Source organism: Ochotona curzoniae, unplaced genomic scaffold (genome assembly GCF_017591425.1).
Source record: "Ochotona curzoniae isolate NIBS_2020 unplaced genomic scaffold, NIBS_Ocur_1.0 scaffold_2476, whole genome shotgun sequence".
NCBI classification, from domain to species: Eukaryota; Metazoa; Chordata; class Mammalia; order Lagomorpha; family Ochotonidae; genus Ochotona; species Ochotona curzoniae.
Window position 1 is genome coordinate 3,443,101 of NW_024467095.1, and position 15,005 is coordinate 3,458,105.

The 15,005-nt window shown below is 46.5% G+C and overlaps 1 protein-coding gene across 2 annotated transcripts in view; it reads left to right on the plus strand.

Annotated features, from left to right (window-relative positions):
- The first annotated feature begins 237 nt into the window (after nucleotides 1-237).
- Nucleotides 238-15,005, plus strand: part of WASL (WASP like actin nucleation promoting factor) — a 46,418-nt gene continuing 31,650 nt past the window's right edge. For both annotated transcript variants that reach the window (XM_041002554.1, XM_041002553.1), the window contains exon 1: nucleotides 238-770. In XM_041002554.1, coding sequence (XP_040858488.1) covers nucleotides 651-770 — 120 coding nt within the window. In that variant the 5' untranslated portion in view covers nucleotides 238-650. The remainder of the gene's footprint in view (nucleotides 771-15,005) is intronic.

Here is a 15,005-nt window from a genome sequence, read left to right on the forward strand (position 1 = left end):
CCTCCCGAAGGACAGGCCGAGCCCCGTAGCCGCCCCGCACAAGCCCCGGCCCCGCAGCCGCCTCCCGAAGGACAGGCCGAGCCCCGCGGCCGCCCCGCACAGGCCCCGGCCCCGCAGCCGTCCCCCGAGGACAGGCCGAGCCCCGCGGCCGCCCCGCACAGGCCCCGGCCGACGCGGGGAGCGTGCGTGTGGCGCGGCGGGGGCGTCACCCGGAGCCCGGGCCTCGGGCGCGCGTTTCCGGCGCGCTCCCCCGCGCCCTGCGCGCTGTGGTCTCGCCCGCCCCCGCTGCCATGTTGGATTGTGCGGCTGCCGCCGGCGCCGCGAGAGGCTGGGAGGAGGAGGAGGAAGAGCAGGAGGAGGAGTTGGGAGTTTAGCGCAGTCGCCGGGAGTGTGCGAGGACGACGAGCGTCAGGGCCCGAGCCTTGAGCCGGGCTGGAGCTGGGAGCGTCCCCTTCCTCCGCGCGGCGCTCAGGGCCGTCAGCTCCTCCTTCCCTTGTCCTCCACCTCTTCCTCCTCCCCGCGCCGGAGGAGCTGCGAGATGCTGCGCTGGTGACTCCGCGTCTTCCCGCCCCTGTCACCGAGCCGGGGATCGAGCGTGGCCCACTCAGCGCAGGACACGGCCCTGGACGCCCATCCCCGCCGGCGCCACCATGAGCTCCGGGCAGCAGCAGCAGCAGCCGCCGCCGCGGAGGGTCACCAACGTGGGGTCCCTGCTGCTCACCCCGCAGGAGAACGAGTCCCTCTTCACGTTCCTCGGCAAGAAATGTGTGGTCAGTGGCCGGGACCGGCGTCGCTCGTCCCTCCCTGTTGCCTCCCCCGCGCCTCGGGCCTGGGATTGGGGGGCCGGGAAGTGGGAGTGGGGGAGGCGGCGCGCGGGCCAGGCCCCTGGTGGGCGTCCTGGCCGTGGGCGCGCGGGGTGCGGGCCGGGGCGGCCGGACGCCGGCCCCCGAGCTTGTCCGAGGACAAGGGAGTGTCACCTCGGCGGGCCTTCCCGGGCCGTGCGCCCTGGCCGCCGCTGGAAACTTTCCTCGGAGACCCCAGGGGCGGGGGGTTCTCCTCGCCCGAGCCGCAGAAGCTCACAAAACCAGGCACCTCTCCCGTGTTGAATCTTGGGCGGTACCCTTGCCTAACAATGCCAGAGGTCGGAGGAGTGGCGATGGACCGGGGCGTGAAGGCCCGAGGGTTTGCAGGAGGCAGTGGAAGACCCCCGTGGGTCCGGGGAGTTTCTGGAATCTGTACGGGGCTGGGGAGAGGTGGCAGGGCAGGAAACGCTGCTGCTCCCCCGAAGTGGAGAAGCAGGCTTGGGTTCTCCAGCAGTCTCGCCTAGGCCTGGTTTCTGCTCTCTCCTCCGCACTGAATCTATGTGTGTGTGCGGGTGCTGGTGTCCCCGCAGCCTTGCACACTCCCCACAGCCTTGCAGACTCCAGTGGCTCCTGGCCTTGGGGCCGCTCCGAGCCTCAGCTGGGCGGTGGGGAGCGAGCATTTCTGCTGTGGGCAGGGGAACGCGCGTTGTTGACGGAAGCATTCATTACATTGGCTGCTGGCACTTCTGGGGTGGGGAGGTTCTGCTCCAGGCGTAGGCCTTGTCTTGGGATCTTACTGCGGCCAGTGCAGGCTGGGACCCTTTCTCCCTGCGCTGCCCGCACCTGCCAGAGTTTGCCCCGAACCCAGGAACCAGCGACGGAAATGGTGTTAAGCAGAGCCATATCACCGTCTCCTCCTTGCAGTAATGGTAGCGATGTCAAAGCAGACTACACCTGTTTGTTTTAAAATGTTAGGGTTAAACAATTTCTGGAAAGTTACCAGATTGTTAAACTTTATCGGAAGCTCCTCTGTATATCTCGGGGCTGTGCTGTTGGAGACTTGAGTCATTCCATTCAATATTCCATGTATTTTGTATTTCAGAATTTCGACCTTAAAAGAGCATTGAGCTAATTGATCTAATGATTAGAATCAAGCCGGAAGGGTGGCTCCAAATCAGATGTTTGGGAAACAACTTTAAATATAATAAGTTCCTCCTCTGCCCCCACACTTTTGTAAACAAGTGAGAAAGCGGAGCTCCTGTCACCAGGTCCCGCGGCGATTTGGTAACTAACCAGAAAGCCAGGACTCGAGGTGCCAAGCCGCGTGCTTTCTGCCAAATCTTGTTGCTGTAGTTTGCACAGTCCCCACAACCTCCCCACCTCGTTATTGATTGGTTTCTAAAGGCGATACTAAAAAATACCTGTTCATTTTTAAAGCGCCAAACCCTAGGTAAAAATGGAGGGTTTTTAAGGTGGTAATTTTTACAGATTTTCAACTAGAGAAACTCCCCAGCACTTTTCATTGTTAGCTGTAAATGAAAAAGAAACCACTTTGCTGGTTTATTACATACGCTGGGTTATCTGCATCAAAAAGGAAGTAGTTGTGTTTTACATGCCAGACATCCTAAAACATGAGGCAGGAAGGACATTGCTGTTGTGCAAAGGTGTACTGACGAATGGCTCCGTGGCTTACCTGTAGGGTTTACTGGTTTCAAAAAAATGACACGCGTGGATGATCCGGGGGTGGAGAGAGACCGCCTGCTCAGTGGGTGCAGGAGCAGATTGCTGGTTGTCAGTAGTGCGTGCTCCATGTCTGTATGTCATCTTTTATTAATCAGTATTGCGTTTTGAAATTCTGTCATTTAAAAGCACACTTGCTCCAGTTGCCTGCTCCCGTGGAATGACATTTTCAGGAAGATTAACTTTGAAATGGGTTGTCCCCAGGTGACGGGGAATAACGCTAGGAATGACAGTTTCATTTTAATTTTTAGTCATTCTCACCTTTACTGACTATATAGTCTTCTATACTTGAAAGCAGCATTTTAATACGTTCTTGCAATCAATCCAGCAGTAAGAGCTACAGGTCAGACCAAATGTGTTAGGCAGGAAGTTTGTTCTCTAAGAAGTCAAGGAATGAGCCAGAAGTAGTTCCAGCCTCAGCTCCTGAAGAGCTGCATTTCTTCTTGCATTCAAGAAAACGTGTGTTGGGTGACTAAAAGTTGAGGTCAGAATCCTGGCTGATGGCCTGCCCTCAGGGAGCTTGGGACTCGCAAAAGGGAGACCACGCATGAACTCATGAGCAAGTCAGTGGTTCAGAGTGGTCCTTAAGAGGCCACCTGCCACGGTGGAAAACAGCTGGGTTTGTAGCCAGTAGTCCAGGAGGGACGTGCTATAGCTTGACAAGTTAGGGTACCTGCTGATACCTTGTTAGGGAGCTGAAAGACTTTCCCCTTGGTGTCTCAAGCTTTGATATGCGTTGAATCCTTGTGTCCCTGGGGGCCCAGTTTCTAACCAGCACTGAAATTCACTGCGTCTGAGGTAGAGATTGGGCATTTCTGGTTTTTACAAGTTTATTGCAGCTTGAGGCCCAATGGGAAAGTCTATTATTTTCTGATAGAGTAATCCTGGAATCTAGGTTAGAAACATCATATGTTGGAAAAGTAGCTTTGCAAATGTTAATGAGTTTTCCTTCCATCTTTGGCCAGTATTTTGTGTGTTAAAATGAGTTCTTTGAGCATGGCGTTGCTTTGACTGTTTGAGGGATCAGAAACATGCCTTTCCTAGCCAGGTAAGGGAATGGAGGAAACACCAGGAAGTGGGGAGACCCCAAGATCAGCTTCAGATTTTAGAAAAGTTTTGAGGGGAAAGGTGGCGGGAGTGGAGGAGCTAATGGAGGGCTGTGAGCATGCAGAGAGGTCTCCTCCGCCTGATGGGAACCTTGCTGGGGGATCCAGGGGCAAGTGTTCTAACCCCCGGACTCGGGGCAGGTGTTCTAACCTGCAGACACAGCTCCATCAGCTGCATGGTAGGACACTTGTGATTGGCGATTGTTTTCATGAAGGAGGTGGATTTTCAGGAAATGTATTGCTTTGCCACACTTAAAAAAAATAGATTTCGTGGAAATTGAGCTTCTATTTAAAGTATGTGTAAGTATTTGTTGTGTGCTTTTATAAAAGGGACATAGCTCTGATGCTACTCATTAGCATCTGGGATTTTTTTTCCTGATAGAATAATTTTTAAAACTGTAGCTCTCTTTTTCATGTATTATTCAAGTGCAGTCTCCACAAGGTGCTTCTACACTTCAAAAAGTTAATGGAAAATGGAGTTCAAAGATAACTGTATTCTGGAACATAGTTTTGAAAATTTTTCATAGTAGTTGTTTTCAATAAATTTTGGCGACTCATATTGCACTTGTGAATAAATAAGAAATTAAGGAATGGGGAAAAATAAGACTTTAACCCTTTATAGTCATTTTAACTCTTTCCAGTTGTGATAAAGTTGTTGAACATTACCTTTCCCTAAAAACTCCCCACTTTTTCCCCCTCTACATTCACCTGGCTACGTAAGAAACCATTTTTATTTCCTGACTTCAGCCGTGATTTCCTCCCATTCCTCAGCACTTGTTCTTCAGTTAGGCTTTACCTTCTCCTGTGAGTTTGGAAGGTGGACCTTCCCCTTGGTAGTTTTCTGTAATGTTTGTACCATGTGGCGTACAGATCAATGGGTCCTAATGATTGAGACAGGGACAAACAGATATGTCCTATCGTTTGTTCTTTGTTTGCTGGCTGCAGCCAAGATTTGGGTCGAACTGAATCCAGGAGCTCCAAACTCAATCTGGGTCTCCCTGTGGGTGCAAGGACCCAAGAACTTGAGCTGCCTTTTGCTGCTTCCCAAGGTGTGCATTTGCAGGCGGCTGGGTCAGAAGTGGAGGAGCTCGAACTTGAGCCAGGTACTCTGATGGGGTGCTGATGTCCCAGGTGGCCACTCACCTGCTGGGCCAATTCCTGCTCTTCTGTTTTAACTCAGACCTTTGGGTGGTGGTTCTTACATAGATGTAGAGGGGAGATGTGGTTGCAGGGATCCTTGCCTTGGCTGAGTTAAGACACTGTTGGTGGGAAGTAAGGGCTGGGAATATGTTTCATCTTAAGTAAAGAATGGAAGGAGGAAAGTGTTGCAATCCCCCAGATTTGGAATATACAAAGATGAGAAGAAACCTCTGTCTAGTTCAGAGGACAGAGATGAACAGAGTGAACATGCAACGTGGACCCTAAGCACCCAGTCAGAAGACTCCAGCTAAGCTGGGTTAGAAATCCTGTTTCTGATCATTGTAAGCGTCTTATTATGGGCAGATTTCTTGGCCAGTCTGAGCCTCAGTTTCACGTTTTGTAAGCTGGACATAGGCAGGGATTTCAGAGTCCTGTAATTCTTCACCCAGAGTACTTAAGAGTGCTTTGCGTGTTGAAGAGATCTGAGAGTTTGGGTTATGTTTTCTGTTACTGGCATGGAAGTTTTGTAGTACTTTTTGAACTCTGCTGTATGTGCTTTAATTGAGTAAGTCAATTCTAATAATGTTGCTTAAAGCCAGTTAATTATGAATTGTATGAACTAAGATTTGAGGAGAAGCTTGGAAAAAGCTCTTTGGGGATTGTGTCTGGCAGTCGAAGCCTCCCGGGTGTCTGTTAGGAGTCTGCTTGTCCAGTGATCCAGAAGGTGACCAGGAGTCTGAACGGGGAGGGCTTGCCCAGCAGAGCCCACTGTCTTTCTCCTTTCAGGCTTTGATCAGCCCGACTCTCCTGGATGCCAAGGACACATTGTTGCAGAGACAGAACAGCCTGCTCTTCACCCTGGCATCTGTGTGTCCCCACGGTGGAGACTCAGATTATTCCATCTAAAATTCCCACTTCAAATTCACTTGCTTCTGAACTTTTAGTACATTTAATAAACAGCCATGGAGAATAGATTCAAAGGGTGTTAGTAATAGAACAACTCTTAGCAGTTTTGTGGCTATTATTCCTTATTGTTACAAAGCATTTGGCCTGTTAGAAATAGAGGGCTTTTTAATGATGATGAACATTTTCTAAGAATTTCTGTTTTGGGACTGATGGTGCAGTGAGTAAGCTAAGCCTCCAACTGCAACGCTGGCATTCCATATGAGGACTGGTTTCCTGCTCAGCTTCTGATCCAGCTCCCTGCTGTGGCCTGGGAAAGCAGTAGAGGATGGTTCAAAGTCCCAGGACCCTGCACCTGCATGGAAGACCCAGAAGAAGTTCCTGGCTCATGGCTTCAAATCAGCTTAGCTCCATCTGTTACAGCTATTTGGGGAATGAACCAGCAGATGAAAGATCTTTGTCTCTTCTTGTCTCCATAAAATCTGATTTTCCTTTCCAATAAAAGTAAATCTTTTAAAAAAGAAAAGATGCTTTACCTTTTACTTTCTTCTTCATTTGATGTTTCACTGCGCATATAGTTAGAGCCGAGCCATTGTGTGTGGAGGAGCAGCAAGTGGCTAGAAGAGCAAGGGGGGGGCCAGGCCAGGTCCGGGCCCAGAAGTTCCTTCTAGACCCTGCCACTTCAGCCATCCTCTGCTGCTTTCCAAGGCACTTTAGCAGGGAGCAGATGAAACTGGAACAGCCGTTGCCTCGGCGGAGCACATTAGCAGGAAGCTGTGATAGATGCAGCAGCGGTGGGACTTGAACCGGGCACTCTGGAACAGGATGCAGCAGTGTAACAGCTGTACCACAAACCTGCCTCTCAGACTGTATCGTATGGATTGAGCTTGCTTTAGTCATTAGCTGATTTTTGATATAAGAAATATCAAGATAGTGATGGTTCCGAGTTGGGCAAAATTGGAAACAATCATTCATAATAGGAACATTGTAAGTTTATTAAATACCATTTCATTTTTCATCTCAGCTTCCCGGGTTTTACCTAAGGAGAATCGATTCTAGCAGCGTCTGGAACAGTAAGGATCAGGCCTTGAGTGAATGTGCCCGTGACAGGTGCCACCCCTCGCTCCCAGCACTTCCGTCCCGATTCCAGATGTGCTCTCCGAATATGCTGCGTTTGTCCACCTTCATCATAGGGATCTAGTTGCCATTTCAAGGCAAGATACAACATCGTAAAAAATTGACAGTCTGTAGTTTTCTCTGGGAATTCCAGATGACAACAGAACATGCTTGTGGAAATGGCTGGGTAGCAGGAACTGTAGGAGTAGAGCTTTTGAATCCTTTACAGAGTGTGCATAGTTTAGGCTGTGGGAGTGGAATTAGAAGATCTGTACAGATCTCAGGGTCAGGGGCAAGGAGGAGAGCACCATAGTGGTCTTGATGAACGTTAGGAAAGGAGAAGTAAAGAAACTTTGTTCTTAATTTATCAGAAAACACTGATTTTATGCATATTGTTCTACAACTTTTTCATATGTATTTCATTTCCATGTCTCTTTGTGTCTGCTGTGTCCTTTTATTACATTGTATGCCTTATATAATATTACTACATTAGATGAAGAAATGTAATGTCTAATAATTGCATGAGGGGTGTGATAGCTTCCTAGGACTGCTGTAGCGAATTGCATAGTCCAGGTGTCTCACACGATGGAAGCTCTACAACTCTGCAAGCTGGAAGTTTCTTATACATGACTAGTGTAGTTTTATACTGATGATGCAATTGGGTTAGAGTAGGTCCGCCATTACTCTTCTTACAGTATTTTTCTGGCAATATTAATAAACTTGGTTTGCTTAGGTTTTTTTTTTTTTCTTTAATTTCAGTAAGGCTTTGCCCTCTATCATGCTTTCTAACAATCACCACCACCAAAAATATTTGGCTTTGGTTTGGAATAACACTAGATTTGTAGATTAACTTAGAAATAATTGACATACTGAGGCTTGCATTTGCAAAGGATGTATTTTTTAAGTCACTTCCTTCTGTGGTTTTATAATTTCTTGCACATATTAGCCATTTTTATGCATTTTTAAAAGTATAAAAATAAAACTCAATTATAATTATACGTTAAATACACATGCACATACATGCACATTCATTGATGTATTACTTCAACATGAACTCATGTTCAACAATATAATGAAGCCACACAGAAATCTCTTCTTTTGCCTTTCCCCTCCTCATATGCTTCTCTGTGTGTGTGTAGGTGTGTATCTGTATTGTGTCTGGGGTCATAATCTGGGCAGGTTATGTAAGGAACACATAGATTATTCATCCAATATTTTTTTAAAATGTTACTCAAATAATTTATTTGAAAAATCTGTTTACAGGTATTTTTGTTTATTACCTATGTTCATTTTGTTTGAAGGGTGGTGCTGCTTCACTTTCCAAGTGCCTAAGTCAGCTGGTGTCAGTCCGGACTGAAGCCAGGAACCCCGAAGTCAGCTCAGGTTTCCCACAGGAGAGAAGGGACCCATGCCCAGGTCTCACCTAGGGCCTCCCAAGACATGGATTATCGGGAAGTGGAAATCTGGAACAAAACTGCGGCTCACACCTGGCTGCGCTGAGTGAGGAGTGGCCACCCCGAGCAGCATCGAAACTGCTAGGCCAGAGGCTTTTAAATGTGCGCAAAGAAAAATAGCAAAATGAGCCTGCGTGCGCCTGTCGCCCAGACTCAGCGGGTACAGCTGATGGCCAGTCTTGATGCTCTGTATCCCTGCCCACCTGTGCTTTTGTCATATTCTTAAGCATTGTTTAAACCTCCCAGCCCAGTTCTGTGTGGATAGAAATTTTCAGTTTTATGATCATCTGAGTAGATTCGCATTTGGATTCAATGATCCCTGTTGTTTTTCTGCTTTTATTATATTGATTTCTGCTGTGCTCTGGATTTCCTTTGCTTACTTTGCTTCCTTAGGCCATGGGAGTGGAATTAGGTTTGTACAGATCTCAAGGTCAGGGTCATGGAGGAGAGCACCACAGCCGGTGTTGACGAGCACTGCAGAGCAAAGAAGAAGTAGAGAAACTTTGTTCTGAACTTTCTGGACAACACTGGTTTTATGCATATTGTTATGCATAAAACTTAACTTTGTCATACATTTTGTTTCCATGTCCCTTTGTGTCTACTGCATCTTTTTAATTAATTTTTATTGCATTATATAATACTGTGTCATATGAAAAAATACATGTATTAATATAACAATATAATTAACTCCTTTTGAGGAGTGTGCTGCTTTACTTGAAAGACATAATGACAGAGACAGAAAACACAGAGATCGTCCCTCTGCTTCACATCCAGACGGTGGCACGAACCAGGGATGGTCAGATCGGTGGCGGGACCAGGCACTTCACCTTGCTCTCCCGCCTGCGTTGAGTGGCCCCGGTAGCTGGGTTTTCCCTGCTTTCCCAGGCCCGTTAGCTCAGGAGTGGGCTCAGGAGTGCTGCTTCTGGGGCCCAGGCTGACTGACGCGGCAGGCATCACTGGCAGCAGCTTATTTTGCTGTGCCATGATACTACTCTAGTTTTAATACGTTTTTCTAGTTTTTCTTAAGATGGTAATTACCAAGGGGATTGGTTTCAGACTCCCCTCCAGCCCTCTGAACATGAGTATTTAATGTCACACATTTCATCCTAAGTGATGCTTTGCAAGTTTTGAGTATGTCGTTAATCATTAGCATTGTTCCAGTTGTCTTCCTTTTTTTTTTTTAAGATTTATTTTTATTGGAAAGGTGGATATACAGGGAAGAGGAGAGACAGAGAAGATCTTCCATCCGATGGTTCACTCCCCAAGCAGCCGCAACGGCTCGAGCTGAGCCAGTCCGAAGCCAGGAGCCAGGAGCTCTTCTGGGTCTCCCACATGGCTGTAGGGTCCCAAAGCTTTGGGCCATTCTTGACTGCCCTCCCTGGCCACAAGCAAGGAACTGGATGGGAAGTGGGGCCGCCGGGATTAGAACTAGCACCCATGTGGGATCCCGGCGCATTCAAGGCGGGGACTTTAACCACTACCACTATCGCGCCAGGCCCTGCAGTTGTCTTTCATCCTTACTGATTTTCTGTCTACTTGTTCTAGGTGCTCAGTTCCTCGGCGGTAATCATGATAATGTGAGTGTACCTGCAGTTTTGTCAGTTGTTGCTTTATATAATTTGAGTCTCTTCTAGGTGTCTAAACGTATGCAGTTGTTATATCTTGTGAAGTCGACTTTGTCTTACACGAATGCAAGCAGTGCATCTCTCCTTTGGGGTTCTGATCCTTCTGCCTTCCTGTACTTGCAAGTTCTTATAAACTCATGATCTCTTTTCACTGTTCTTTTTTTTTTGTGTGAGGATCCGGTCGTCTCTTAAATAGTAAGAAAACAGCAAATTTGTGTCTCCCCCGCCTGTTCCCTGTGTCCTTGCTCTCCTTGCGGGGTCCAGGTCCCTGCTCGGTGGGCGTGCTCAGCAGTGCTGTGCGTGTGCTGTGTCTCAGGGCGTCTGTGTTGTGCCCCTCACGTTGAAGATACGTGCACTTGGTGTAGGACGTTGGGACGATATGTTTGCTTTGTGCACCTCAGAGATAGTGCCCAGTGCCTCCTGGTTTCGTTACTTCTTACGGGAAATCTGTTGTCCTTTTCATTAATATTCAGTATATGTTGCATCTTTTTGCCTCTTTTTCAAAATTTTTTTTGTAGTTGAAAAATGACGATGGATATGACATATACCTTTAGGTAATTTTTGATGGAATTTTGTACTAAATTTTCTTGAATCTGAGTTTGTGGTACAGCATCTACATGGAGTTTGGATACTTTCAGGAATACTTCTGAGTACCCGCACCCTGCCTGGTGTCCTGGACGTCAGTCACACACACACTAGACCTTCTGATGTCGCTGCACTGCTTACTGCGCCACAGCTCGTTGTTTTCTTCTCTTATTTATCACTAACAGAATCTACTGTAGTTCTCACTTGAGGCATAATAGTTTTAATTTATGACTTTTTTTTTTTTTAAAGATTTATTTTTATTATTTTTTCATTGGAAAGGCGGATATACAGAGAGGAGAGACAGAGAGGAAGATCTTCCGTCCGATGATTCACTCCCCAAGTGAGCGCAACGGGCCGATACTATGCCGGTCCGAAGCCAGGAGCCTCTTCCGGGTCTCCCGCGCGGGTGCAGGTTCCCAAAGCTTTGGGCTGTCCTCTGCTGCTTTCCCAGGCCACAGGCAGGGAGCTGGAAGGGAAGCGGGGCTGCCGGGATTAGAACCGGCGCCCATATGGGATCCCGGGCGTGCAAGGCGAGGACGTTTAACCACTTGCGCCACCGCGCCGGGCCCTAATTTATGACTTTTTAAAGATACCTTTTAAGGTTTGTTTGTATATGGGAGGGAGGGAGGAAGAGAGAGAATATCTTTCATCCCATGGGGCATTCCTTAGATGCCTGTGATGGGTAGCAGTGCGCCAGGCTGGAGCTGGGAGTTGGGAATTCCACGGGGTATCCTGTGTGGGCGGCAGGAAACCAGGTAGGTGGGTCACCTGTGGCCTCTCAGGTCCTTTAGGAGGAAGCTGGATTGAAAGTCAGGCAGAGCCTGAACTGGATCTGGCATTCTGATGTGAAATGTCTCTGCCTCAAGCTGGCATACTCAGTGTGCCCCAGGACCCAGCCCAAGAGCTCCCTTAATGCCCTTATCTACTAATATTGCATGTCATTTTATTTTGTGATTTATTCTTCTCTTCACTGTGGATATTTTTCTGCTTTTTGGCATAACTTGTAATTTTTGATTAAATGTTAGGTACTGTTACATTTACGCTTGATTCTTAACTAACCTGGAGTTTTTGGTGGTAAAGGGGTTACTTTTTTTCATGAAGTCTTTTCTATAATATTGATAGGTATATTTTTTAAAAAAGAATTACTTTTATTGAAAAGTTAGATATACAGAGAGGAGAAGAGACAGAGAGGAAGATCTTCCGTCCGATGATTCACTCCCCAAGTGGGCGCAACGGCCGATGCTATGCCAATCTGAAGCCGGGATCCAGGAACTTCCTCCAGGTCTCCCACACTGGTACAGGGTCCCAAGGCTTTGGGCCGTCCTGGACTGCTTTCCCAGGCCACAAGCAGGGAGCTGGATGGGAAGTGGGGCCACCAGGATTAGAACCAGCACCCATGTGGGATCCGGTGCGTTCAAGGCAAGGACTTTAGGTGCTAGGCCACTGTGCCGGGGCTGATAGGTCTATTTTAATAGTAACCTACTCTCCTTTGCTATTTTTCTTACAGTAATAGCTAATTACATATTTTTGTTTTCTTAAGATTCTCAGCAAGAAGCTTTTTTCTTGTATGAATCATTTGTACTTTCTATTAAGGTAGTGCCCTCATTCTTTGATGCTGATCTTGTTCAGTCTGATTATTCTCGATTCTTGATCCTTGGTCTGTATTCCTGTTGGAAATATTGCGTGCTCGGTGTTAGTTGACTCTTGTTTAGAGCAGTTTAGGCTTACAGAAGCATTGCACAGAAAGTACAGGGTTGGCCTGTGCTCCCCGTCCCCGCTGGTGGCCTGTGCTCCCCGTGTCCTGTGCTCTGTGTCCCCGCTTGCTTCCTGCTCTCTCTTGTTCCTAACGTTAGTGTGATACATGTTTCTGTGAATGCGCCACTGTTAAAACACTGATGTTGGATTAAACTCTGTTGTCAAGACACAACCATGTAATATCATGTATCCACCAGTCTAGTATCATGTGGACTAATTTAACTGTTCTAAAACTCCTGCTCCTCCTCTGCTGAAACCCAGATAGCCACTGGTTTTTTTCTTCTCGATAGTTTTGCCTTTTGCAGAAAGTGGTCTAATTGGAATCATGGTGTGTAGTCTTTGCAGACTGGCTTGCTGTTTTCAGTCCCACATCCTCACTGGTATGTGGTGTTACCTGTGTTTTCAATTTTTGCTATTCTAATAGATTTGTTGTCATATCATTGTTTTAATTTTGCAATTTCCAAAGGCCTATGATACCGAGCATTGCATGTGCCTCTTTACCATCTGTGCTGAAGAAGTTCTATGTTAGAGCCAAGTTCTTCATCAGCATTTTTTTGCATATTTCTCTCATTCTTTGGCTTTTAAATTTTTTAATCACATTCATGAAACAGAAGTTTTAAATTTTAACGAAGACCCATTAATCATTTTTTTTTTCATGCATAGATTCTAGTTTTGGTGTAAGAAGTTGTTGCCAATTCTAAGAGCACCTGATGTTTTCTCTTATGATTTATTTTTTGAAAGGCAGAGTAGCTGTAAGGGGTGGGGGGAAGAGGACACTTCTGGCAGTGGTTCATTCCCCACAAGCCTCCAGTTGCTGGGCCGGGAAGAAGCCAGAAGCCAGGGACTCTGCTTGGGTCACTGAATGGCAGGGCCCTAAGCGCTGGAGGCGATACTGCTCCCTGGGGCTGAGCGCCTGCCTTGGGAGGAAGCTAGTGTCAGGAGTGGCGCCAGGGTTCCAGCCCAGATGCCTACATGGGGTTCAGGCGTCCCTAACCTTGTCTTGGCTGCTGCACCACATGTCTGCCCTGTCGAAAAACCTTTTGCTTCTTAAGTAGACAGTTCTGCATGATCGTAGTCTCCAAGTAATGCTCATTTAGAGTGTGTCAGAATCTCACTATTGTGTGCGGATACCCAAGCAGGACCAGAACGTTCATTTAGTGCTACATGTTAAGTAGACTCTTGGGTTGTTACGTATCTGTTCCGTAAACTCAGGCCAGCCCATGCATTTCTGAAAACAAGAATCTTCCACAGAATGCTAGGAAACAGTTTGAAGTAATTCAAAAAAATTATGTAATACACAGCTGTGAGACTTTGGCAAATGTTCTGCAATCAAGTGAAGTGACTTATTTAAGAAGCAACTTTTCTTTCTCATGAAAATGTGCTATTTTTAGAGATTTCATTTTATAATGTCTGGTACAGTATGTGGTAGTCACAGTACATGTTTACTGAACAGTTGAAATATTCAGATTGAATTGTTCAGTGAGTGTGAAATACACTTCACGTTTCCAAGACTTATAAAAAACAGAATGAAAAAATATTTCATCAAGATTCTAATAATGTAATTTAAATTATAGTGTTTTTATATATTAGCATGCTAAAATTAGTTTCACTTTTTATTTACATATTGGCTTGTAACAATTCTGAAGCTGCTTATTTGGCTCACCTGTTGTTACCTTTGCATGATGCACACTTGGGCCTATTGCAGAATAAAAAGGATGAAAATGGAAGCTAGTTATAAACTGTGCTACCCAGAAACAGTTCTTTGTTAATGTAGAATTATTGAATGATGACCACACACATAGGCCCTTGGTCTTAGCAGACATGCCCACACAAGAGCAGACACTGGTTTTCTATGGCTGCTGTTCCATGCTGGGGAGTACACTGTTCCCAGTAGACCTGTCCAGTGGGCTGACTGGCCCTGTAGGGAGGGCAGACTCCTCTCTCTCCCCTCTGTCTCTCTCTCTGCTCTGTCCTGTCCCGTCTTTTCCTTCCCTCCATTTATTTTCAGTGACATGATTTGTTATTTTACAAAGATAATTTTGCAAGAAATGGGCTGGTTCGGATAAAGGGTAAGTACTATTTAAATGTGTGTTTGAGTTGCCAAGGTTCACCTTCTAAAAATTCTAGTTTTGTAATAATCTAGTATGCTGTATAATTCTTGAAAATGTTAATACCTATGTAAGATTACGTAAATAGAAGTAGTAATACCGTTTTGTATAAAATGCTATAAAAATGTTACACATTTTAAAGTATTTTTTTACTGAGTGTTGAGTATGATTTTTCCAGGTATTCCTAGACACATTTTGGTTTTAACATGAAAGGTAATGAATGCGGTTTTTAGAAAACTCAGTGTTTAACAAGTGGCCACCAAAGCAAAAGGTCCTTGAAATAGAGGGACAGCAGACAGATCCCGGATTCCAGAATGTACTTTATCAAGGATTTGTGGGCAGAAGCAAAGTAAGGATAGTAAGCCATTATGGCACAAGACAGAAGAGAAAAGACGTTATAAAAACGATGGCTCGAGGCGGAGTGCACCTGCGTTTAAAGTGATCGGTACATTTCAGGCAGCACGTTAGATTCATTCCAGGTGTCAGATAAGAGTTGCAGGTCATTGGGCCTGGTGCAGTAACCTAGCAGCTAAAGTCCTCCCCTTGCACATGCCAGAATCCCATATGGCTTCCAGTTCTATCCTGGCAGCTCTGCTTCCCACCCAGCTCCCTGCTTGTTCTCTGGGAAAGCAGTTGAGCACAGCCCAACGCCTTGGGATGCTGTACCCAC